We start from the raw sequence: 25,528 nt of genomic DNA, 5'->3' as shown, positions 1-25,528 counted from the left end.
GCGGAGCCGCGGGACCAGCGCGCGGGGCGGCGAAATTGCCATCTGCCTAGGGCGCTCAGGACCCCTAGCGCCGGTCCTGTTTAGGAATGAGTGGTTTGAAACTGGACAGTAGATGAATTTCTGCACCCAGGGTTGGCTTTTCTGATCAGACCGAGATTACAGTATTTTTCAGGGATATTGAGGGGTTCACTTTTCTGAAGGAGGCAATAATGATTTATGTTAGGAAGGACATTTTATGTTCACTCATGGGCGGGCGTTCGTTACACCGGGATATAGATCTGTTCATGGATGGTGGCTGAAATGTTTCTCAGGGCTTCTGAGTTTCCTTGTGTGTGATATGGCACAGTTCTTCCAGGGGTGGTGAGGCATTTACTGCTGTCTGGTCCAGTTTAGTTCTCTGCCTTGGCAAGCCTCTCTTCTATGTGGCTCATTTTTCCCCTAAAATAAAATGAAAGGTCTTTGCATGTGGTGTTTGGTTCTGATGCCTGGATTGTGCAGACCAGGATGATTAGTCAGTTTGCTACATGGAATAGCTTTACTGGTTGTGGGGTTGTTGTTTTTTTAAAGAGGGGGGACAAAAGAGCCTTCCCACTGCTCCCTGCCTTGGGGTCCTGCACCTCTCCCTGCCATTTCACTGATTCCTCAGTTCCCCTACCTTCCATTGCTCTTTGATCAACAGCTTTCTTAGGGCTGGGGGATATGGGCAACTGGAGAACAGGAGATGTGCTAGGAAGACTGAGATGCGGGGACAGAGTGAGGAGCACAGAGAAATGGGGGCACAGGGGCAGATTGACATTGGGGGATGGAGGGAAAGTTGAGAGTGGCTGGGAAGCCCAGGGTCCTGGAAAAAGGAAAGGACAGGGCAGAAGAGCCACAGCTCAGGTACAGTAGTCATACAGGACTTCATGCTTGCCAGCTTCTCTGTGCCACCTCAAACCCCAAGTTCCATGTCCTCTGTCCCCACCCCAAGGCTTTTACTTGTTTGATCAGAGGGGCTAGAGCCCGCCACCCAATGAACTTCTGTTGTCGGTTGTCGCAGAACTCCTCATCTGGCTACCCATGCACATTCCTCAGAAATGGAGCTCTGCTTGACAAAAGACTTTCTCTGCCAGTTCGCCTCTCTTTCAGTGTTTGGATGAGGACAATTGCAGAGCATCAGAAAGGCTGGAGAGGCAGGAAATCCTGGGGCCTGGAACTCCCTGTCAGCTAAAAATACAAGGAAATGATAAGCTTTGTTTAAAAACCAGTTAGTTTCTCAACTGATATTTACTTGAATGCAATCCACAGAATCATTGAAACGAGTTAAGTCCTAATTTGGTGCGGACACTCGCATAAGAACATAAGAATGACCATATTGAGTCAGACCAATGGTCCATCTAGACCAGTATCCTGTCTTCCAACAGTGGCCAATGTCAGATGCTTCAGAGGGAATGAAAGGTATTCTATACCCCTAATCATTTTTGTTGCCCTTCTCTGTCCTTTTTGCAATTCCAGTATATCTTATTTGAGATGGGGCAACCAGAACTGCATGCCATTTTCAAAGTGTGGGTGTACCATAGATTTATATAGTGTCAGTATTATATTTTCTGTCTTATCTATCTCTAACATTTTGTTAGCTTTTATTGGCGACCGCTGCACACTGAGCAGATGTTCTCAGAGAACTATCCACAGTGTCTCCAAGATCTTTTTTTTTTTGAGTGATAAGTTTGTATGTATAGAAGGAATTATGTTTTCCAGTTTGCATTTATCAACACTGAATTTCATCGGCCATTTTGTTGTCCAGTCACCCAGTTTTGTGAGATCCCTTTGTAACTCTTCTAGTCTGCTTTGGATTTAACTATCTTGAATAATTTTGTATCATTTACAGATTTTGCCACCTCACTGTTTACCCCTTTTCCCAGATCATTTATGAGTATGTTGAATAGTACTAGTCCCAGTACAGATCATTGGGGGGGGTACCCCTGTTTACCTCTCTCCATTCTGAAAACTGACCATTTATTCCTACCATTTGTTTCCTGTCTTTTAACCAGTTACTGATCCAGGAGAGGACCTTTCCTTTTATCCCACGCCTTCTTACTTTGCTTAAGAGCCTTTGGTGAGAGACCTTGTCAAAGGCTTTCTGAAAGTCCAGGTACATTATATCCACTGGATCATCCTTGTCCACATGTTTGTTGACCCTCTCAAAGAATTCTAATAGATTTGTGAGGCATGATTTCCCTTTACAAAAATCATGTTGACTCTTGTCCAACAAATCATGTTCAGCTATGTGTCTGAAAATTCTGTTCTTTACTATATTTTCAATCAGTTTGCCTAGTACTGAGGTTAGGCTTACCAGCCTGTAATTGCAAGGATTCCCTCTTTAGCCTTTTTTAAAATTAATGTCACATTAACTCTCCTCCAGTCAAGTAATACAAAAGGTGATTTAAATGACATACCACAGTGAGAAGTTATGCGGTTTCATATTTGAGTTCCTTCAGAACTCTTGTGTGAATACGATTTGGTCCTGGTGACTTATTACTGTTTAGTTTATCAATTTGTTCCAAAACCTCCTCTATTGACACCTGAATCTGGGATAGTTCCTCAGATCTTGTCTACACTGCAGACTTGTATTGATATAACTGCATCTCTCAGGTGTGAAAAATCCACACCCCTGAGCGACATAGTTATACTAACCTAACCCCCTGTGTAGACAGCGCTATGTCGGCAGGAGATCTTCTCTTGGAATGGAACCCAAAATTCCTGAGTCTCGCCATTCCTCTGCTGTCAGTAAATATATGTGAAACTCATTGGCAAAATGTCTCATTCCCCCTTTAGTGCTAGTCCTTACAGGGGATGACAACCTGCTCTTGCTGTCAGTTACTTGGTTAGTTCAAGTATTAGAGGTCTGTGCAGTGGCTCTAATGACCCATATGGATGGCAACAGTATGCCGCAGAATGGAATTCTTGAGGTTTTTTCAGTTTGCTTTTTAAGAAACAAAGGAAATTTTTGTACACACACACATACAGACAGTTAAAAGAAAATTAGAGTTGCAAAGTAAGAAATGCACAGGCTTAATTCTGGCAACCTTATTATAGAGAAGTTCCTCATTTGCAGGACCCCGTCTCGTTTGTTGCGGAAGTTGGAAGGTCTGTAGTGAATGAGGCAGGGGGCTGCGGGAAGAAAGAAGATGGTCTGATGGTTAAGGCAACTGAATATTGTCCTAGAAAATTGGATTCTATCCTTCCCCTGCCACAGCGTTCCATCAAGTCACACCAAACCTTTCCCAGATGGTGACTAATTGTGTGTTCCTCGTTTTCTGAATGTCAAATGTGAGACTCTGGGCTCTGATTTGCAGAAGTAGTGAGCATTCCTAGCTGCAACAGAGATCAATGGAAGCTATGCATTGAATATATATAATGCTAAGTACTCTATAGAAATCAGGCCCATGGCATTTCAAATTGGTGCCCCTTAATTAGTGGACATTTTTTACCTTTACCTCTGTGCCTCAGCTCCAGAGAATGGGGATAATACGTCACCTGAGAGAGGGGTTGTGAAAATATGTTCATTAATGTTTGTGAAGCACTTAGATACTATCGTGATGAGCGCCATGGAAAAGCCTATGAGGAAATTAATAATTCTGTTTTAAGAGGTAGATTTTAAAGGGCCACACATTAAACAATGAGGACAAAACAAAATGGTGAACACTGTTCACCCTGTATGTTGAATGAGGTAGCGGTCCTTTGGAAATATGTGACAATGGAATTAAAGGCTTTATCATAATGCATATGCGCAAGAGGGCAAATTAACATTAATACATCCTAAAGCCGGAAGGAACCATTATAATCATCTAGTCTGATCTCTTGTATAACACAGGCAATAGAAGTTCTCCAAAATAATTCCTAGAGCAGGTCTTCTACAAAAAACATCCAATGTGGATTTAAAAATTGTCAGTGATGGAGAATCCACCATGACCCTTGGTAACTTGTTCCAGACTCTTTCATCTTATTTCATGTCTGCATTTATCTACCTTCAACTTCCAGCCATTGGCTCATGTATAGTTTTCTCTGCTAAACCGAAGAGTTCATTATTAAATATTTGGTCCCCATGTAGGTACTTATAGACTGTAACCAAGTCACCCCATAGCCTTCTCTTTGTTGAGCTAATTAGGTGGAGCTTCTTGAATCTATCACCAGCAGGCAGGTTTTCTAATCCTTTAATCATTCTTGCGGCTCTTCTTTGAACCCTCCCAAATTTATCACCATCCTTGAATTGTAGACACCAGAACTGCACAAAGTATTCAACCAGTGGTTACATCAATGCCAAATACAGGGGTAAAATAATCTCTCCACTTCTGCTGGAGATTTCCCTGTTGATGCATCCAAGGATTGCATTAGCTTCTTTTGGCCATGGCGCTGCACTGGGAGCTCGTGTTCAGCTGTTTAGCCACCATGATCCCCAAATCTTTTCCAGAGTCACTGTTTCCCAGGAGAGAGTCCCCCATTGTGTGAGTATGGCCTACGTTCTTTGTTCCTAGCTGTATATATTTACGTTTAGCCATAGGAAAACTCAGTATTTATGCCCAGTTTACCAAGTGATCCAGATTGCTCTGTATCAGTGACTTGTCCTCTTCATCATTTACCTCTTCCCCAATATATGTGCATCATCTGCAAACTTTACCAGTGATGATTTTGTTTTTTCTTTTAAGTCATCGATAAAAATATTAAATAGCATAGGGCCAAGAACTGGTCCCTGTGGGACCCCATTAGAAGTCTACTGGTTTGATGATGATTCCTTGTTTGCAGTTACTTTTTGAGACCTATCATTAACCCCAAGTTTAATCCATTTAACGTGTGCCATGCCGGTTTTATACTGTTTAATTTCTTCAATCAAAATGCCATGTGGTGCCAAGTCTATTATGTATCAATGCTGTTATTTCTATCCATCAAACTTGTTGCAAAGGCCTCCTTATTGCTGACATTTCCTATCTTTCAAGTGCTTGACTTTGCAGTCTCACTCTTCTTTAAATGTATTTTTTTGTGTGTAATTAGTATACTGGTTAACATCTAGTTCCACATCAGCAGTAGGTTAATGAGTCACCATTGCCTCTGCCAGCTTCCCAGTACTGAAAGCCCAAACTTGGTACTGCATGACATTCTGATTAAAAATCTGGTATAATACAAAACAATAGTGTACACATTAAATGGATTAAGAATTGGCTAACTGATGGATCTTAAAAACAGTGGTCAGTGAGGAATCCTCATCTAATAGCGATGTTTCTAGTTGTGTTCTTCAGGGATTAGATTTAGGCTCAGAACTGTTCAATATTTTCATCAATGATCTGGAAAGTAAATATAAAATTACTGCTGATAAAATTTACAGATGACACACAGATTGGCGGAGTGGTAGATAACGAGGATATTGTAGTCATACAGAGCAGTCTGGATCATTTGGTAAGATGGGCCCATTCAAATAAAATGGATTTTAGTACAGCCAAATGCCAAGTTATACACCTAGGAATCAAAAAATGCAGGCCATACCTACAGACTGTACCACCGAAAGCAGTGACTCTCTAAAGGATTGTGTCATAGTGGATAAATAACTTAACAGGAGCTCCCAGTGCAACACTGATTCAAACTGGTGGCCCTGATCCTTGTATGTATGAGCAACAGTAGGGAGGTGGTTTTACTTCTGTCTATGGCAGGGTTTGGCAGTCTTTCACAAGTGGTGTGCCAAGTCCTCATTTGTTCACTCTAATTTAAGGTTTGGCGTGCCAGTAATACATTTTAACGTTTTTAGAAGGTCTTTTTCTATAACTCTATAATATATAAGTAAACTATTGTTGTATGTAAAGTAAATAAGGTTTTTAAAATGTTTAAGAAGTTTCATTTAAAATTAAATTAAAATGCAGAGCCCCCTGGACTGGTGGCCAGGACCCGGGCAGCATGAGTGCCACTGAAAATCAGCTTCAGCATGCGTGCCAGAGGTTGCCTCCCCTCGTCTATGGCATTGGTGAGAATGATCCTGGAACAGTGCATCCATTTCTGGCATCTGCACTTTGAAAGGGGTGTTGAAAAAATTGAGGATATTGAGTGTTTGGAGAAAAGTCATAAAAATTATTTGAGGGCTGGAAAAAATGTCTTGTAGTAAGAGACTTAAAGAGCTCAATCTGTTTAGCTTAACCAAAAGAAAATGTAGGGCACACCTTATAGGTAAGAGGCCTCTCCCAGAGCTTTCCCATGCAATCCAGAAATGTGAAATTGACATCTTCATAAGGTTCACTGTCATAGGCTGGGTTTTGAATAACAGTCCTGAGCTGACAAGAGTGGTGGTTAATTTCACTTGATTGTACTGTTACTTAGCAAAGCTCTGAATAGCTGCAGTGACCAGAACCGGTTGTTTGGAGATTCAGGAAAATGACACTACATTAGTAAGTTGAGTCACATATGTAAGATCAAATATATATAGAATATCAAATATATACAGAACTTGGGTGCTATAGTGACAGGCACAACACATAGATATCTAACTTTTTAAATAATCGAGAGCTTAAATTCTCCAGTCATGGGGCCTCCTCATTCACCACTTACAAACAATTGGAGTTATTGAGCCTAGTAGATTTCTGTGATAAGCATCAATGTCGTGCTGTAAGTTGATTTTGACTGCTGTGTTGGAGGCTTCACCTGAGGACTTTCAGAAACCTACAGCCTCCTTAACAAAGCTAGACAAGTTGGCTCACATTCTCCTCACTTTATATAGCAGGATTGAAGTCAGGCTTGGCAAAGCCCTGGCTGGGATGATTTAGTTGGGGACTGGTCCTGCTTTGAGCAAGAGGTTGGACTAGATGATCTCCTGAGGTCCCTTCCAACTCTGATATTCTGTGATGTATCTAGTTGGACCAGGATGATGTACTTATTTTATGGCATCTGTAGCCTCAGGAAATCCAACCAAATGCAAACAGAAAAGTGTTAACGTGTTTGAAGTTTCCAGGAACTGATGTGACTGCTCAGTAATGAGAAGCTAGCATAGGTGTTTGGCAGGTCACTGGTGTGCTTACAAAAAGAAAGCAGGTATTAGTGTTGCTGTCTTGTGGAAAGATGATGTAGGGTATTGTCTGGTCTTGTCAAGCCACCTCAGATGACAGGAGGACTGTATATGGCTGGGATGGCTAGCTGAGTGTAGGTGGCACATATAGATTTGATAGTATGTACATTAGTAGGATGACTGAACAGTGTAATTAAGAACATGGATACTATACATACCCTGCCATGTGCAGGCATAAAATTTAGTCTTTAGTTTGAATGAAGGGTGGCTTGGGAGACAAAGTTGCTTAAGCTACTTTAATTTTGCATCTCCCTTCTTTCCAGTTTTGTTCTTAGAGTAACCTCCGAGTTGTCTGGCTTTCAGATGTTATTTTTAATCTGCAATGCTCTTTTGTCCTCCTCATAAACTACTATTATGTATATGAAACCTTGAGTCAAGTCCTTCTTTTGTCTGCTGGACCATGCTGACTTCCTAAAGCTTATACCAGACTCAGAGGAACATTTAGAATAATGTAAAAACTGGATTTAATAACTAAATACAATACATTGTATGGTTAAGCACTTGAATCAAAATCCTTGCATACCATTATTATCTAGTTGTGTTTCTGCAGGCTTCTTGCCTCATACAGTTAAACAAGGCCCAGTGAGTGAGGCAGAGGAACTGTTAATTGAACAGTGAGCAGGCAAAAGTACTATTCAGTTGTCTCTGGGCACCAGATGAAGCCAGGGTCTCGTGAATATAAGTGTGATTGCGTTCTTGAAGATAGTGTCACAATCACCCAGATTTATGGGGACAGAGTTAAGGCTGCACATCCATCCTGAACTTTGGCATTTCCATGTTGTGAGGGCTTCTGTGTAACTGCACACTGTTAAGGTAATGCATACTGGAAGAAGTAATTTGAATTCCTTTGACATGTTGGAAACTATATAACCCTAATCACTCAGGAAAAATCCTGGGCTCCACTGAGAATAAATTTTCATTGAAACTACAGTGTGCAGCACCAGTTGAGAAAAACAAAACTGTTGAAACACACATACAGTGGGATGAGTAATAATTTTGGGAATATTTATGTCATTGTATAAAGGACTTCACCTGCAATTTCTGGGCCTCCCTCTCAAAAAGGACATACCAAAACAGTGGTGGTTCAGAGACGGAGTGAAAATGATTAGAGGCTTGGGGAGATTGGGACTGTTGAGTTGAGAGAACAGATGCGTGAGAGGAATACAGACTAATGAATGGAGTAGAAAAAAGGTTGATTAAGTTGCCCTTGTTAAACTTTTATCATAATGCAAGGGCAGGGAGACCTTCAATGAAATTGAGAGGCAGCAAATTCAAAAATTTTATAAAAGGAAATTATTTTCTTACCTAAGGTAACTTAAACTTTCTCATTATCCATATAAATAACCTATTTTGAATCCAGCTAAGCTCTTAGTCTCAATAGGATAATAAGTTCCACTGGTTAATTATATATGTGTGTATATAATAAATACAAATGTATTGTAGAGGTAGGTAACTCCTCTTGCTTCAGGCATAAGCCAAATCACTGCTTGGGGTTTGGAAGAAACTTCTCCTTTGGGCAGATTATTTCATAACTGTCCACTAGGTGGCTGCTTACACCTCCCTCTGAAGCATGCGGTCCTGGTGGCTGTTGGATACAGGACACTAGTTTGGGTGGACCATTGGTTGTATGCATTGACAATTCCAGTTTCCAGGTAATATGAAGCTGTCTGGAATACGGATCACTACCTTCTTGCAGAATTTCCCAAATCTTTTAATACAATCTAGAATTTCATACAAAATTGTTACACCCCCATGTGTGATACAGTAACTCCTCACTTAAAGTCATCCTGGTTAACGTTTCATTGTTACGTTGCTGATCAGTCTGGGAACATGCTTGTTTAAAGTTGTGCAATGCTCCCTTCTAACATCGTTTGGCAGCTGTCTACTTTGTCCACTGCTTGCAGGAGGAGCAGCCTGTTGCAGCTAGCTGGTGGGGGTTTGGAACCAGGGTGGATCAGTAGCCCCCCTATCAGCTCCCCACTCCCCTAAGGCTATCAATTGCAGGCTATCAATTGTTGGCAGTTCAGCTGTCCCTCCCCGCACTGCCATGTGCTGCTCCTGCCCTCTGCCTTGGGGCTGCTCCCAGAGACTCCTGCTTGCTGTGCGGGGGGGTAATGTCAGGGTGTCCCCCTCCCCCCTGCTCCTGCACCCCACTTACTCCTTCTCCATATAGAGCAGGGAGGGTACACGAACGGAGAGTGACAGAGAGAGCTTGGGGCAGCACTTGCTGTCTCATCTTCCTGACTTAAAAAGACAATGTACTTAAGAATAGGTCAGCTTACTTAAAGGGGCAGTGTGCATCTCTCTTCTTCCCCTCACCCCCCGCCATGCTGTCTCCCCACCCTCGTGGTCATGCTGCCTTGTGTGAAAGGCGACATCAACAACATGTTAACCCTTGAGGGCTCAGCCGAGTGCTAGTTCATCATTTAGCAGCAAGGCATTCCCTGGGAAATATCCTACCTTCTTACTTCACCACCTCAACCAAGCTTCACAATCATTATAGTTGTGAACAATATTAAATTGTTTAAAATGTATACTGTGTGTATATCTATATAATATTTACACCCCTACCTCAATATAACATTGTCCTTGGGAGCCAAAAAATCTTACTGTGTTATAGGTGAAACTGTGTTATATCGAACTTGCTTTGATCCACTGGAGTGCGCAGCCCCCCCCCGCCCCCTGTAGCGTTGCTTTACCATGTTATATCCGAATTCGTGTTGTATCAGGTCGTGTTATATCAGGGTAGAGGTGTAGTTTTTTTGTCTGGTGAAAAAAATTTCCCTGGAATCTAACCCTCCCATTTACATTAATTCTTATGGGGAAATTGAATTTGCTTAACATTGTTTCGCTTGAAGTCGCATTTTTCAGGAACATAATTACAACGTTAAATGAGGAGTTACTGTACTATTAGAATAGTGAGAAACGGTTGTTTTACAAAAACACCCAGGAATCATTTTAAATATAGCATGGATGAAATACTCTTTAAATGGTTATAATTGAAAAATCTGTCTGCATTTAGCACCCAAACACCAAAAGGGCATGTGACCTAAGGATAATCTCTTTCCTCAGCATCAAGTTTCTACTTCCCCTTCTACTCAGGTGCCAAAAAGGCTTTTTAAATAAATCACATTATTTTAAATGATTTTATTCTGAAAATATGGCAAAATTGTTTTCAGTCTGACTTTAAAAAAACAAACCTCCCTTGGGCAGAGACCGACCTAGAGAATTTCTGGCTTTACGGTGCGCATTTAACAAAGTTTATAAATAATGGAAAAATTAAAGGAGATCCCTTCAGCAACCTTTATTGGAGGTATTGCAACATACGGTGACTATAAGAGATATGTTGGTCCAGGTCCATGACCAGGAGTTTGGCAGCTCTACTGCTGACTTGCTGTGTAATTTTGGGCAAGTCACTTCATTCAACTCTGACTGCCTCTGTTTCTCTTTGAGGATGAAACTGACCTTTCTGTAAAGCTTTCCTAGATTTGTAGATGAAAAGCCATTATACAAGAACTAAAAGGCAACTCCTTTAAGGCCATGGGCCTTGGTGAGGAAAGCAGAGCAACTAAATGAGTTTCAAGGCCACACTGCTCTGATGCATAATATTTGGTGCAAAAATATTTGTGAAAACTTTTCCTAAAGTGAAAAACATCCCATTTCTCAAACTAAAGAACTCTTTACAATGTCCCCACAAACTTGCCTTCTAGCCAAGGATCACACGTACAAAATTTCCCATTGATCAGTTTCATTTTGTCTGAGTGGTAGAGACTCTTATAATGGAAAAAGAGTTTTTCCAGTGATTGCACATGTGCATCCTGTTCTTGGTGTATGTGCACACAGCACATGGCCATCAGAAACTTTTTTTTAACCCGTAGGGCAGCTCGAGCATCCTCTGCTCCCACACATTAATGTGTGCAGGTATAAAGGGCAGAGCTGCCCCTATGCTCCCTCAATTCCTTCCTACTGCTGGTGACAGTTGTTGGAGGCCCTGTTCATTGACAGAATGGTTTTCTCTGTGCCCTGGTTACTGGGCTTCAATCAGTGCGCTTCTTGCTCAAAGCCTATGCCATTGAGCAACCCGTACAATAGTTGTCTTAAGTGCCTGCACGAAGCATACATAAAAGAACAGCAATTCAAACCTAGAATGAAAAAGCATAGGGAGATGGCGTTCAGACCACCATCGGAGCTGCCCCAGTCCAGTTTGGTGCTGAGAACTGCAGCTTCAGTGAGAAGCATGCCTGGAACATTGTCAGAGTCCTGGCACTGATCATCTGCACACATGCCGAAGAAGAAATAAATCTTCCAAAGAGATTCTGACCAGGAGAATATCTCCACCCTCTAAGTCGGGTAGGAGAACGAGTTCAATGGAGTGCATTTGAAATCAAAGCACTCCCCCTCCAAGTCAGTGCCTAAGTCAGCAAACTTGGCTCAAGTACCTTTGAGCCCACCCACCCGCTAACTTCAGTGGCACCGCAGCAAGGTACAGTCTCTATGCTGGCTACCGTGGAGGGATTCGCAGTGGCAAAGAATTTGCACTGCCTTTTGGTGCTGATGCTGCTGGCAGTACAGGAGTTGGATCCCCCAGCACCAACACTGCAACTTGCAGGATTACACCAGGTGCTTAATTCCCAAACAGTCAGCCCAGTAGTACTGTCTAAGGGGAAGCCAGCAATGATGGTGACACTTTGTCCATCACTAGGTTCTCGGTGCTGGTCCCCAGCACCAACTGAAGCAGCGCCTCAGAGGAAGGGGAAGGGGAAACTTTGTCATCAGACTCAGAGGTTGGATCTTACATCTCACAATCTCAGAGCAGAACCCACCAGTCCCCTCTGAGATCTTCTCTCTCTGCCTACCATTGTGACCCCATGATGGGAGCTACCATGGGAGGTCACTGGGGTCCAGCCTCATATCAGTGACCTTTTTGGAACCTCTGGGATTTCCTCCACAGCTTCTGGATCCTCCCCTCATCATGCCTGCTCCATGCCCTCATCTAGGCAGGTGTTGTCCTCACTCTGAGCTGCTCCATCTTCAGTGTCCAGTACCAAGCCTGGTACTAAGCATCAAGAAGAGGCACTGGAAGCAGAGGAACAGTCTGTGGAAGAAATTCAACCTCCTCCAGTCTTGGCTTCCTCCTCGTGCTCTCTGGACGAGGCAGTTTCCTCGGAGGCAATTTCACCCCTCCTGGTGACTTTCAGGCTTATCAGGAATCATTAGAGGGTGGCTTCAGACTTGAGCATTCATATTTGAAAAGGTCAGGGAGTCCTCACATCTGACATTTTGTTAGGGATACGTCCCTCTAGGGTAGCACTGCTAGTTAATGAGGCAATACTAGATTCTATGAAAGCTCTGTGACAGACCCTTCGTTGCCTCCCAGCTCAAAGCAGGCAGAGAGAAAGTCCTATCTGCCGTTCCAAGGCTTTGAATATCTTTACTCCCACCCACCTTCAGGGTCATTAGTCGTTACAGTAGCTAATGAGTGTGTGTAACAGGGCATCTGGCTGTGTCCTGTCGTTCCCCTCCACCCACCCCGAGAATCAAAGGACACGAAGAGATTGGACTTTTTTTGGAGGAAGATTTATTCAACTGGGGTATTGCAGATTTGAATTGCCAACCAACAGGCTCTGCTGGGGTGGTATGATTTTAATTTCTGGGGCGTCATGGAGAGGTTCAAAGAACTGCTTCCTGAGAACGCTAAGCAGGAGTTCTCTTCCTTGGTGAACAAGGGCAGGCTCTTAGTGAGAACATTGCTGCACACTGGACTGGGCGCAGCATTCTCAGCATCTAGAACCATGGCGTCTGTGGGTGCTAATGTGGGGGATCCCTTGTGGTTACAGTCTTATGGTCTTCCCTGCAAAGTCCAGAATACTATTGAAGACTTGTCTTTTGAGAATCCTTCTAATCCTTCTCTGTTCTCAGACCAAGTGGACAGCAAGCTCCAAGGCTAAAGGACCACCTTAAAGATCCTAGGTTTGTACACTCCTGCTCCAGTCAAAAAGCACTGTTGACCTTAGCAGATGCACCTCTGGCAAGACCTGTCAAAAAAAGGCCAGGGGTCATAGGTGCAGACGTCCCCATCCTGTTGCTTTGGCTCCAGCTCCAGGCCCTTCAAGACATCCAGAAAGTGCCAAACAGTCATTTTGGTGGACCTGTCAAGGTCACCATACCAGTCTCCATCTCTCCAGACCCAAATTTCCCCACTTTTGCAAACACTCTGTCCCACTTCCTTGGTGCTTGGTCCCAAATTACTTCGGACCAGTGTGTCCAGTTTATTTCAATTCCTCCATCCCCGTCCCTCTTCAGGGACCGCTCTCACAAGATGCTCCTCCAGGATGTACAATCTCTCCTTCTATGGGGGCCTTAAAGGAGTTCCATAGTGTCTCAGAGGGGTGGAGTTTTATTCCCTCTGTTTTTCTAATAGCAAAGGGATGGGGAGCAGTTTCTCAGACCAATTTTAGTTCTGCGTCAACTTAACAATTTCTGTAAAAGGATGGTGTTGCATGGCTACCTTAGCTTGTATTGTCCCCACAATTCAGGGAGGAGATTAGTATGCTGCCCTCAGCTTTAAAGATGTCTGCTTTCATGTGGCAGTCAACCAAGCTCACGGGAAGTACCTCAGATTTCTAGTAAATCAAAATCATTAGCAGTTCACTGTACTACCATATAGCCTGTCACCAGCTCCCTGAGTCGTTACAAAAGGTATGGCAGTAGTAGCTGCATTCCTCAAAAAATTGGGAGTTCAAGTTTAACCCTACCTGGATGACTGGCTTGTCAAGGGTTGATCTAGACTTCAGGTTCAGTGCAGTGTATAGCTCATCCAGTCAATATTCAATGCTCTGGGACTGCTAGCCAATGCTGACAAGTCTCTCCTCTCCCTGGTCCAGTTTTATAGGGGCTGTACTGGACTCTACTCAAGACAGTTTTTCTTCCAGACTAAAGGTTTCAGGCAATTTGATCAATTGTTTTATAGATATGGAAGCTCAGCCAGTCACAACATATGAAATCATTTGAGGCTCTTGAGGCATATAGCCTCCTGCATTTCCTTGGTTCGATACGCAGACTGCTCCCTAGAGTTCTACAGGGTGGGCTGATGTCAATCTTTTTGCTGAGCTGTCATCTAGACTCAGTGATGAGGGTGCCTTCCTATGTCCTCACCTCCCTATATTGGTGGATAAGGTCCCTTTGCGGGCCCACAACAGACACTCATGTTAGTGATGGACACACATGCCCTTGGCTGGGGAGGCCAATCAGGATTCTCTATAGACTCAGGGTTTATGGTACCCAGAGGACTTACCTTTACACATCAGCATCAGAGAGCTGAAAGCTGACAGACTGGCATACCAAGTGTTTCTGCCACCTATCAAGGGAAACAGCATGTTAGTCCTCACAGACAACACAGCGGCAATGTTCTACCTCAACACGCAGGGAGGAGCCTGCTGTTCTCTACTCGGTCAAGAGTCAGCTCTGCTTTGGGAGCTCTGCATTGCCAACTTGATAGATATAGAAGCTTCTTGCCTCTTGGGGGTCCAAAATAATTTAGCAGACTGCCTGGGTTAATCATTTACAAGTTACCACAAGTGATCTCTTCATCCAGATATGGCAGATACATCTTCCATCACGGTGAGTTTCTCTAGCTAGATCTAGTTGCATCAAGAACCAGCAGAAAAAGTCAACAGTTCTGTTCCCTACAGGATCACAGCTTGGTTCCCTGACAGATATGTATTTGCTGCAGTGGTCAAGCAGGCTTCTCTGTGCTTTTCCCCCCAATCCTGCATATTCATGTGGTATTACTAAAGATAAGACAAGATAGGACCAGGACAGAGTCTAACTTATATCCCCAGTGAGACTCCCAACACTGGTTCTCCACTCTCTTGGCATTGTCAGTGAATCCTTCAATCTCACTTCCACTAGACTTGGACCCAATCTCCCATGATCAGTTACCTATTCCATCTGAGCCTACAATCCATTCATTTAACTGTATGGATGCTCCTGGCTAGATATTAGAGAGCGGTCTTTCTTGAAAGAGATTTAAGAGATCCTGCTAAATAGTAAGTGGTGTTTTACAGGAGCTACTTATCTCTCTAAGTGGAGACTTTTTTGCATCTTGTCTCACCAGTCTGTGATACCACTGTCCTGTTCTTTGGTTCAACATATTGTGGACTAATTGTACCTGAAACATGAGCTGTTGGCTGTTAGTTTGATCAAACTACACATGGCAGCTGTTTCAACCTTCAACTCAAGGATGGATAATTGCTTTATTTTCTTTAATGACATATCCATAAGGTTTTTGAAAGGCCTAATCAAATTAGATCCTCAGGTGCAAGACCCTGTTCCTCTGTGAGAGCTAAACTTAGTGTTATCAAGCCTTATTGGTCCCTTGTTTGAGTGTTAGCTATTTGCTCTCTGCTGCATCTATAAACAAAGGTGACATTTTTGGTTGCCATCACCTTGGCCAGAAGAGTAGGAGAGCTCTATTGCCTTAATGTCTGGGCCTCTCTATGCTATATCCTTTAAGGACAAGGTTTACCTGTGTCCTCATTCGAGGTTCATCCCAAAGGTAGTGTCATCCTTCCATATCAACTAGCCAATTTATTTGCCTGCATTTTACCTGAAGCCATATTAGAGCAGGGAAAAGGAGTGTTTATATACCCTGTATGTCATGAGAACCCTAGCAGGCAAACCTGACGACTTTTTTTATTGCATTACAAAATTATTTCCAAATGGGAATTCAGTGAATGTTACTATTTAGATTTGATACTGTGACAATATTCATTGATTTTTTTTTTAAGGCCTAAAAGGACTGTTGTGATCATAGAGTCAGACCTCCTGCATCAAATCCAATAACTTAGGTTGAAACTGGAACAGATCTGTTAGAAAGATATCTAAGGCTGGATTTTCAAAACGGCACTAAGCACACCTAAAAATCTGTCCTCCAGTCGTGACTTAGACTCCAGATGACAGAGAATCTACCACATGCTTTTGTAAATTGTTTCAATGGTAAAATACCCTCACTGTTGAAAATTTGTCTTCTTTCCGGTTCGAATTTTTCTGACTTCTGCTTCTGGCCTTGGGATCTCATTATGCACTTTTTGCTACTTTAAAGGGTCCTCTACTCTTGGATATTTTCTCCCCCATATAGTTACTTAGAGACAGTGATCAAATCACCTCTTTGCCTAAGCTTTGAAACAAGCTAATACATTGGACTCCTTCAGTCTCTCAGGCAAACAGGTTTTCCAAACCGTGAATCATTCTTATAGAATCATAGACTATCAGGCTTGGAACAGACCTCAGGAGGTCATCTAGTCCAGCCCCCTGCTCAAAGCAGGACCAATTCCCAACTAAATCATCCCAGCCAGGGCATTGTCAAGCTGGGCCTTAAAAACCTCTAATGAAGGAGATTCCACCATGTCCCTAGGTAACCCATTCCAGTACTTCACCACTCTCTGAGTGAAAAAGTTTTTTTTCTAATTTCCAGCCTAAACCTCCCCCACTGCAACTTGAGACCATTACTCCTTGTTCTGTCATCTGGTACCACTGAGAACAGTCTATATCCATCCTCTTTGGAATCCCCTTTCAAGTAGTTGAAAGCGACTTTCAAATCCCCCCTCATTCTTCTCTTCTGCAGACTAAACAATCCCAGTTCCCTCAGCCTCTCCTCATAAGTCATGTGCTCTGGCCCCCTAAGCATTTTTGTTGCCCTCTGCTGGACTCTTTCCAATTTTTCCACAAAATCCAAAACTGGACACAGAACTCCAGATAAGGCCTCACCAATGTCAAATAGAGGGGAATGATCACGTCCCTCAATCTGCTGGCAACACCCCTACTTTTACAGCCCAAAATGCCATTAGCCTTCTTGGCAACAAGGGCACGCTGTTGATTCATATCCAGCTTCTCATCCACTGTAATCCCTAGGTCCTTTTCTGCAGAACTGCTGCCTAGCCATTCAGTCCCTAGTCTGTAGCAGTGCATGGAATTCTTCCATCCTAAGTGCAGGTCTCTGCACTTGTCCTTGTTGAATCTCATCATGTTTCTTTTGGCCCAATCCTCTAATTTGTCTGGGTCCCTCTGTATCCTATCCCTATCCTTCAGTGTATCTACCACTCCTCCTAATTTAGTTTCATCTGCAAACTTACTGAGAGTGCAGTCCACGCCATCCTCCAGATCATTAATGAAGATATTGAACAAAACCAGTCTTCTCTGAGCCCTGTCCAGTTTTTTCAACGTCATTTTTGAAGTGTGAATGCCATGATATTCCAGTAACAGTCTCACCAATGCTATATGGAGGTAATATTACTCCTACCCAGTGTTCAGCACATCTGCCTGATATCTTGTACAGCCTCTAGTCACATTAGCCCTCCTAACCACAGCATTGCGCTGGGAGGTTGTGTTCAACTGGATGTTCTTTTCCGCATCTGTGTTCAAGCATGTGGTGAGCCAGCCTGTAAGTATGAGGTAAAAATTCACCCAAAATTTCACATGCTGTATCTAAGTCCAGGGTTGAAAATCTTTGGAAAGTTTGTGGCAAATTGGATAAAACATTTGGGTTAATAAATGAGCTTTTGATTCTTGGAAATCATTCTAATGCTTCTTTTGGATATTCACGTCTTCAAAACAGTTTAATGTTAACATTCAAAATGTCTTCTGCTCTGTTGGTCCTGAAGGAGAACACTGGTGCGTATGATTGTCTGGGGAGATATTTAACTTGACTTGAAAAGATTATGGCGCACTCAGGTAGCGTGAGAATTAGATAGCCGAGTGTGGTGTCAGTGCATTATTTGGATGCATACCTTATACTAGGATCCAGAAAAAAGATTGGATGAGAACCAGGGGAAGATGAATGTGGGAATGACTGAAAAAAGGAGTTAATGAATGGTGGGGGAAGAAGGAGCTCTGAGCAATGGTAGGTATCTGCTCCAGGGAGGTGGGACTTCAGCAACTGGACTTGGAACAAGGGCATGACTGGATAGGATCTGTGGAGGTGTCAGGTAAGTGTTGGATAAATGCTTTTCTGCATTGCATATACTAATCAAACTGATGCATATTTCATAACCGTCACATGGCCCTAATGTGAATAGCTGTGTGTGCGTGTGTGTGAGAGAGAGAGAAAGGGATGGATGGGGTAGACACAAACACATGGAGGGGAAAGGATCTTCTTGGGGAGAGGGAAGAGCCACGTCTGAATTTGAGGGGATGTCTGAGAAGAATGGGTTCTAATTCCTGCTGACTCCCAGTATCTACTGGGACTCCTGTCACCAAGCAATTCTTAAACATTTTTTAATACTTAAGGAAATTCCCAGACAAAAAAAGTCATCAGTCTGAAGTGAAAGTTGGAATAATCTTTGGATTAGTGAAAAATCCTTTAGGTGGCCTTTTAATTTTCTCAAACATTAGCCTGGAAGTTCCAAGTGCACATTCCATGGGCATGTTTCAATTTGCTAAAAAACCCACAAAATATTGAAAAGTCTACAAATGAATAGTTAAGGTCACAACATACATTACTCTGCCCCCAGAAGAGTAGCCAGAGACTTAGACAGTCTTACCTTTCCATTGCAGCAGCATTCATTAAAACTTTTAGACACTATTAGACAAATGGTGACTTGGAGCCATGTGCAGTCCTTGGAAAAAACTTTTCTTTATCAATTACTGATAAATAGCAGACAGAGGTCAATCATTTTCCGCTGTTTAGAAAGCCCATGTGCCACCAGATATACATATAACCATAGTGCTAATGTGGTCAAACTCCTAGAGCAATATAATGAAATATAGCAGGGCTACGGAAACAATAAAAGTGTTGAGGTGATGAAATATCATGTTTGGTATTCAAGGCACATATGAAACCAGTTATAAAAGCATTCTCTGTACTTCTCATTTTCAACATTCTACTCAAAATGTACAAGTACAATACCTTCTCCAAAGAGGGGGCAGAGTTAAGGTGGTGGTGATCTTAACTGCTTTTGCAGACATTCCAGCACTTCCTGGCCAGCTTTTATTGTGAAGTGGAACCTTAACCTGGAAATCCCAGGTTTTCTGTCCTTTTTTCACCCTCCCAACAAATAAATAATAGATGAACAAAGTTTTTTGTCTGGGAATTTTTATTTCTATTCCTATCATACCTATCTGCTTATGCCCTTTCTAGGGTGCTGTCTTGTCTCCCATTTCTCATCTCTTCACCAAGCTAAGTGGATTTAGCTCTGACTCTCCCAAGAACTTGACCAGCCTGGTCCCTGCAATGTGTCTGTGGCTCTTCTCTGATCTCCCCCAATCAGTTGCTCTTTTTCTGAGATTGAGAAGCCCACAGCTGAGCACAATATCCCAGGTGGGGTCTTCCCAGAGACACAGAGGGACATTAAGCCTCTGATAGTGAGGACCCCACCTTGTTAATTTTGGTACATGTTGGGGCCTGCTCCATATGACACTCTTTCTTCCCCTCATCCTGGTCCCAGGTGCCGGATGTGTTCGCTGACGTTCTATTCCAAGTCGGAGATGCAGATCCACTCCAAGTCTCATACGGAGACAAAGCCACACAAGTGTCCTCACTGCTCCAAGAGCTTTGCCAACAGCTCCTACCTGGCCCAGCACATTCGCATCCACTCAGGGGCCAAGCCCTACACGTGCAGCTACTGCCAGAAGGCCTTCCGCCAGCTCTCCCACCTGCAGCAGCACACACGGTAAGGGTGGAGAAGGCTGGGGCCTTGCTCACTGCATGTTGCCGTCATCCCAGCATGCTGCAAACACACTAGGCTGGGGTAGGTTTCAGGAAAAAATGAGGAGTCCTTGTGGCACCTTAGAGACTAACAGATTTATTTGGGCATAATTTTTCGTGGGCTAGAACCCACTTCATCGGATGCATGCAGTGAAAAATACAGGAGCAGGTGACTGGAGCAGTCACTGTGTCCCATAGGCTGGGTATCTCCTACACACACCAGTTCTGTAGTGCTCCCAAACATGTGGGGACTGTTGCCACAGTGAAAGTCAGGACAGCCTGTTCTTAGGGGCATCTGAAGAGTGGTGATACTTGCTGTGAATCCTAGCCTGACATTACCAGTGGGAGTCTTGAGTAGATATAGGGCAGTCCACTTCCCCCTCACCCCCAACACAGTTCTGTCTATACCACCACCTGTCTTGCCACCCCTCTGCTATTCCAGTCCTGGGCTTCCCACACACAGCTCTGCCAATGCCCCTCAGTCTAGACTGTCCAGCTCCTCTCTCTGGCCCCCTGGTGCAGACAGGCCTTGTTTTCGTACACCCTGGGGGTGTGTGGGTTCAGTCCACGTCTGGAGTTCCTGTGTAGCCAGGTAGCGTGGTGCTGTCCCACCCCCTTTGTGCCCTAATTCCATCCACACTAGCCAGATGGTGGTCGTGTCCAACTGCTGCTGCTCCTCCTCCTCTTCGGCAGGATCCACTCCAAGCTTCACACAGCGATTGTCAAGCCGCACAAGTGTCCTCACTGCTCCAAGAGCTTCGCCAACACGTCCTACCTGGCCCAGCACCTCCGCATCCACTCGGGGGCCAAGCCCTACACCTGCCGCTACTGCCAGAAGGCCTTCCGCCAGCTCTCTCACCTGCAGCAGCACACACGGTAAGGGCCACAAGAGCCTGGGGCCTGGCCCTGGCCCTGCCCACCCCCCACCGCCGGCATGCACCTGTGGAGTACTCGCGCCGAGCATGCGAGGGGGCGGGCAGGGGATGCAGCAGTCTGCACCCCCAGGAGGACGCGGCCCACCAGAGAGAGGATGGAGTGGAGGCTGCGCAGGAGACACTGACCACGTCAGGGCAGAGGTTGGCACATTCTGGCCTTGGGGGATCCTTGGTCTTGCACCATGGGGGGCACAGAGAGAGAGACATTGGTCATGAGGGATCCCAGCCTGGCACTATGGGGGTTGGGCACTGAGACTGAGTGTGTGGAAGCTTTCCCTGACATTGCAGGGGGCGCAGAGACACAGATATCACCCTGAGAGGCAGAGATTTTGTGTGCGCCTGAGGAGGAGCATGTCTTCTGGCACTGTATGGGCAGAGATGCACCTTAGTCATGTGGACACTATGCTGGGGACAGAGAACCTGGACATACAGCCACTTCTCCCGGCACTGCTACAGATACCAAGGTGGCCTGTCACTCCTGTCCTGTCATCCTCTGTACCCAGCCTGATCCTATATAATCTCCCCAGTTTCTCTCCTAGCTGGGCATAGGAGCAGAGCAGGGCCCCCTTGTCTCAGTGAGGTTAGAATAGTGTCTGCGGGTAGCATCGCACCCATTCCTGCTTGAGTGGCTATGGGATCTTGTCAGGGCATGGAATCCATTTTGACTTCTTGTTCACTGTTTCCTATTTGTGTCTTCCTCTCTGACAGCATCCACACTGGGGACCGACCCTACAAATGTGCCCACCCAGGCTGTGAAAAGGCTTTCACCCAGCTCTCCAACCTGCAGGTGAGGGTGTGAGCTTACCCCAAGCTCCAGTGGGGAGATCACACGGGGCTGTAGGGGAGGAGAGCAGGGAAATCCAGGGCGGCTGCTCCAAGTGTGGTGGAGTTGCAGCAGAGGAGGAGACTTGCAGCATTGCCACCCCCCAAAAAAGCCCTATAATAAGAGATTTTGAAAAATATTGGATTCTTTTCATTTGCTGTCTGGCTTTTGAGGTCACATGGTCAACCTTTTCTTCCCTATGATACTCTGGAGCTGGGGCTCTCGGGAGAACATCAGATATTCTGAAACGTGTGGTAAAGTCACAGGAGCTGGTAGCACTGCCCTTGCCTCCATGGCGTGGAGGGAAAAGAGAAGAGCTGGGGGACCAGAGGGATCAGAGACGTCACGGTTCATGGGCTGGACTGTTGGCTTCTTTAGTATTCTGGAAGAGGGGGTGAGCAACATGTTAAGGGAGGTCACAGGCGACCCTAAATGGGGAGGAGCTGTAAATAGCAAGGAGGGCCAGGAATAAAGGGGCTGTGGAAGAGGACTTCAGTGTATAAGGTTAAGGTGAGTCAGGCAGTGGTGAGAGCCTAGGAGAGCAATGTGGGATGTAAGAAAGGAGTTGAGAGGAAGGGGATGGACGTAGGGAAGGACAGAGGAGAGGGGTAGGAGTGTAGCCTGTTGAGGGTTGGGAGAGTCCCCTCTTCAAATACAGCCAATAAACCAGCAGGAGGGAGACTGGGATGGTGAGGGACAAGAACTGAGAGCTCCTCCCCAAGGAACGAGCCCAGAGCCCAATCACTTGGGATACTGGGAATAAGGAGGCCTGTGGCCTGAGAAGTAGGAGGTCATGAGGGGGCATCTTCAGCATTAACATCAAATTCCCCTCCCCCCACTCTCTCTCCCTCCTTCCTCCACCCCTCTGCAGTCCCACAGGCGGCAGCACAACAAAGACAAACCGTTCAAGTGCCACAATTGCCACCGCGCGTACACAGATGCTGCCTCGCTGGAAGTTCACCTGGCTACGCACACAGTGAAGCACGCCAAGGTCTATACGTGCTCCATCTGCAGCCGGGCCTACACCTCGGTGAGTATCACTGGCGGCAGGGCAGGCATGGAAGTACTCCCCCGGTGGGCAGAGGTTTAGTCGTCATTCCTGAGAAGGTGCTGGGTGGGAGAGGGCTTGAGGTCTGTCCCCAGTGGATCACTGATGCCTGCTTTCCCAGGAGCTCGCTCTCACCCTGATTCCTTCCCCCCCACAGGAGACATACCTGATGAAGCACATGCGGAAACACAACATCCCTGACCCACAGCAGCAAGTGGCACAGGCTCAAGTTCAGGCCTCCCAACAGCAGCACTTCCAGCCGCAGGGTGGTGGGGCAGCGGGGGGCCCTTCTGGAGACACTAACCCCCCCAACCCTCCATCTCATTGCTCCTTTGACCTGACCCCTTACAAGACTTCAGAGCACCACAAGAACATCTGCCTCACAGTCAGCACCAGCACCATCCAGGTGGAGCATCTTTCCAGCTCCTAAGAGCGACTTTGACCCGGGGAGCAGAAAGCCTCTCGTGCATAGCCTATGCCCAGGGGCAATGCTTGTGCAATGGTCCCTCCTTGTGCAACAGCCTCTGGCCTCTCCTTGTGCAACAGCCTCTCCTGGCAGTGTACCCTGTGAATGGCAGCCCCTGGAGTGATAGCCTGTCTCCACAGGCATCTTATGCAACAGCCTGCTCCAAAGAGGGGATACTCTCACCTGCAAGAGCCCCTCTCCTGTGCTGGGAGCCAGTTCCTCACACATGAGCCCCTGAGTTCACACACACAAGAAAGGCCTCATTTTTGCCTCCTGTATAATTTTAAAACATGTCTTGAAGGCTGGTGGAGGGGGTACCCTCTGGGCCACATGTGGCGGGATGGGATGGAAAGAGGCTGTTTTTGTGCAGAGAGGCTTGAACGCACGCTGGCAGCAGAGCATTGACGGTTCTGACAAGGTTCACTGTGTGGGTTTTTTTTAGGATTTTCTAATGTGGCTAAAGGAAAACATTAACTCCCTTCTCCTACTTGTGGAAGTGAGAAGGGGTCAGTTCTCCAGCCCTAGGCTAGGATAATTCCCCTGTTCCCTGGGTGAAAGGGAGAACTTTTGGGGACAGGGGAGGTGATATGTATTCCCTGGGTTTGACATTGCCTAAGCTGTTGGAGGATGTGGGAGGGCTGCAATTTCTCTTTCTCCCTACTGGAGAACATGGGCAGGGTCTGTGTCTGGTCCAGCTGCCTTGTCTGCCTCCCAGCTGTAGGAGAGAGACCACCCCACAGAGATCCAGGGGAGTGGGTTCCAGGTCGCTGCTGGGTCTGCCCTTTGTGGATAATGCAATAGTAGCTCAGTCTCCATCTTCCCCAAAAAGAGTCTGCAGGCAGCATCAGGAAACCAAAAAAGCAGTGGGAGGATAAGAGACTGCCACAATGCTCATTGCTTACCCTTTCCAGGAATGAGGGGCAGGGTTTTTGACCCTCACCCTTCCTCCACTTAGTTCAATAGTCTCGCTTCTGGTTCCCAAAGCAGGAGGCGAAACAGACCAGCCTCTTCAAAGAGGCAGGAAAAGGCTAATTCCTCCTGCTCGTGTCTCACCATGAGCATTCTTCCAGGCTCCCTCTTGCCAAAACGGGCTGGACTCACATGGTAATGGTGGCCTCTTTTAGAAACAGGACCAGATGGATTCCCCCGGAGGTGGACAATTGAGGGAAGGGAACAGACACCCCAACAAGGAGAGACCAAACCAATGAGAAGGGGGAGCTGCCAAGAATAAACTGAAAGCCCCTTGAATTTATTAAAAAAAAAAAAATCTATTTCCTACCCCTGGCCTGCTCTGTTCTTGCTGTAACTGTTTCTATCTGTGTTTATAAAATGCATTATCCAGGCAAATTTTTATTTTCAATCTTTGTGTCTCCCCCCCTCTTTCTGTCTTTGAGTTATTTTCAACGTCCCCATTTTTTGGTCCATATGCTTTCTGGATTGTCATGTAATTATCTGTCTGGCTTTTAATTGGATCATGAAGGCTGGCTTAGAAGAAAGAGAACAAGGAAGTAAGAGAAAAATTATGTATTGAAACTAAACCCCCAAACCCCAAGCTTGTGTATAAACTACTACGGGAGGGTGGGTGGTTTACAACATTGTGTAGAAAGAAATTGGTGTAAAAGGCTTACTGGGGCACAGAGATGCTGGTGTGAGCATGAACGTCTTTCTGCCCCTATGCACAAGATAAGCGAGCAAGAATTGTGTGTTTCTGCCTGTGTGCACCAGCGTATCTCTGTGAGCAGCTGTATAAATGTGCATCTCTGCCTTTGAGCGTGAACAGTTTTGACAGAGAGGAACATACTCCTCCCTCTGTGTGCTGGGCATGAGTGGGCTGGAGTTGTGAGCGTTATGTCCTTATGCTCCTATGCATGCATTGCTGCAAATGGCTGTGGGATTGTATCATCAAATTTTAGGCCAGAAGGGACCATTCGATCATCTAGTCTGATCTGTATATTGCAGACCATTACATTTAACCAGTTACCCCTCTGTGGAACTCAATCACTTTTGTGTTTGGCTAAATCCTATCGTCCAGAGAGGCATCCATGCTTTTACCCTCACTGTTAAAAATTGTGCCTAATTTCTAATTTAACTTAGTCTAGCTTCAGGCTGTAGCCAGCAGTTCTTGCTAGATTAAAGAGCTCTTTAGTACCCAATATTTTCTCCCCATGAAGATAATTTGATACTGAAATCAAGTCACTTCTCAGTCTTCTGTCTGAGAAGATAAACAGATGGCGCTCTTTAGGTCTGTTACTGTAAAGTATTCTCCACAGCTCTGAAATCACTTTTGTGGCTCTTCTCTATGCTCTGTCCAGTTTCTCCACATCCTTAAAATATGGACTCCAAAACTGGATGCAGTATTCTGGTGTCAGTCTGACTAATACTATGTACAGGGGTAAAATCACCCCCTTACTTCTGCTCAGTACTCCCCTGTTTATATATCTAAGGATCTTATTGGTCCTTTTTGCATCACTG

At 45.1% G+C, this 25,528-nt stretch overlaps 1 protein-coding gene across 12 annotated transcripts in view; it reads left to right on the top strand.

Annotated features, from left to right (window-relative positions):
* The window catches only part of ZNF384 (zinc finger protein 384), a 33,717-nt gene extending 9,301 nt beyond the window's left edge, over positions 1-24,416 (top strand). For 10 of the 12 annotated variants that reach the window (XM_030535728.1, XM_030535695.1, XM_030535767.1 and 7 more), the window contains 5 exons: positions 19,525-19,749; positions 20,478-20,660; positions 21,428-21,506; positions 22,414-22,572; positions 22,748-24,416. In XM_030535728.1, the coding sequence (XP_030391588.1) occupies positions 19,525-19,749; positions 20,478-20,660; positions 21,428-21,506; positions 22,414-22,572; positions 22,748-23,020 (919 nt within the window). In that variant the 3' untranslated portion in view covers positions 23,021-24,416. The remainder of the gene's footprint in view (positions 1-19,524; positions 19,750-20,477; positions 20,661-21,427; positions 21,507-22,413; positions 22,573-22,747) is intronic. The other 2 variants (XM_030535776.1, XM_030535785.1) reach the window with 1 other exon arrangement.
* Positions 24,417-25,528: the final 1,112 nt, after the last annotated feature.

The sequence above is a fragment of the Gopherus evgoodei genome, chromosome 1, assembly GCF_007399415.2.
Source record: "Gopherus evgoodei ecotype Sinaloan lineage chromosome 1, rGopEvg1_v1.p, whole genome shotgun sequence".
Taxonomy (NCBI): Eukaryota; Metazoa; Chordata; order Testudines; family Testudinidae; genus Gopherus; species Gopherus evgoodei.
The sequence above is the reverse complement of the archived record's forward strand: the minus strand, read 5'-3'. Positions and strand labels throughout refer to the sequence as shown.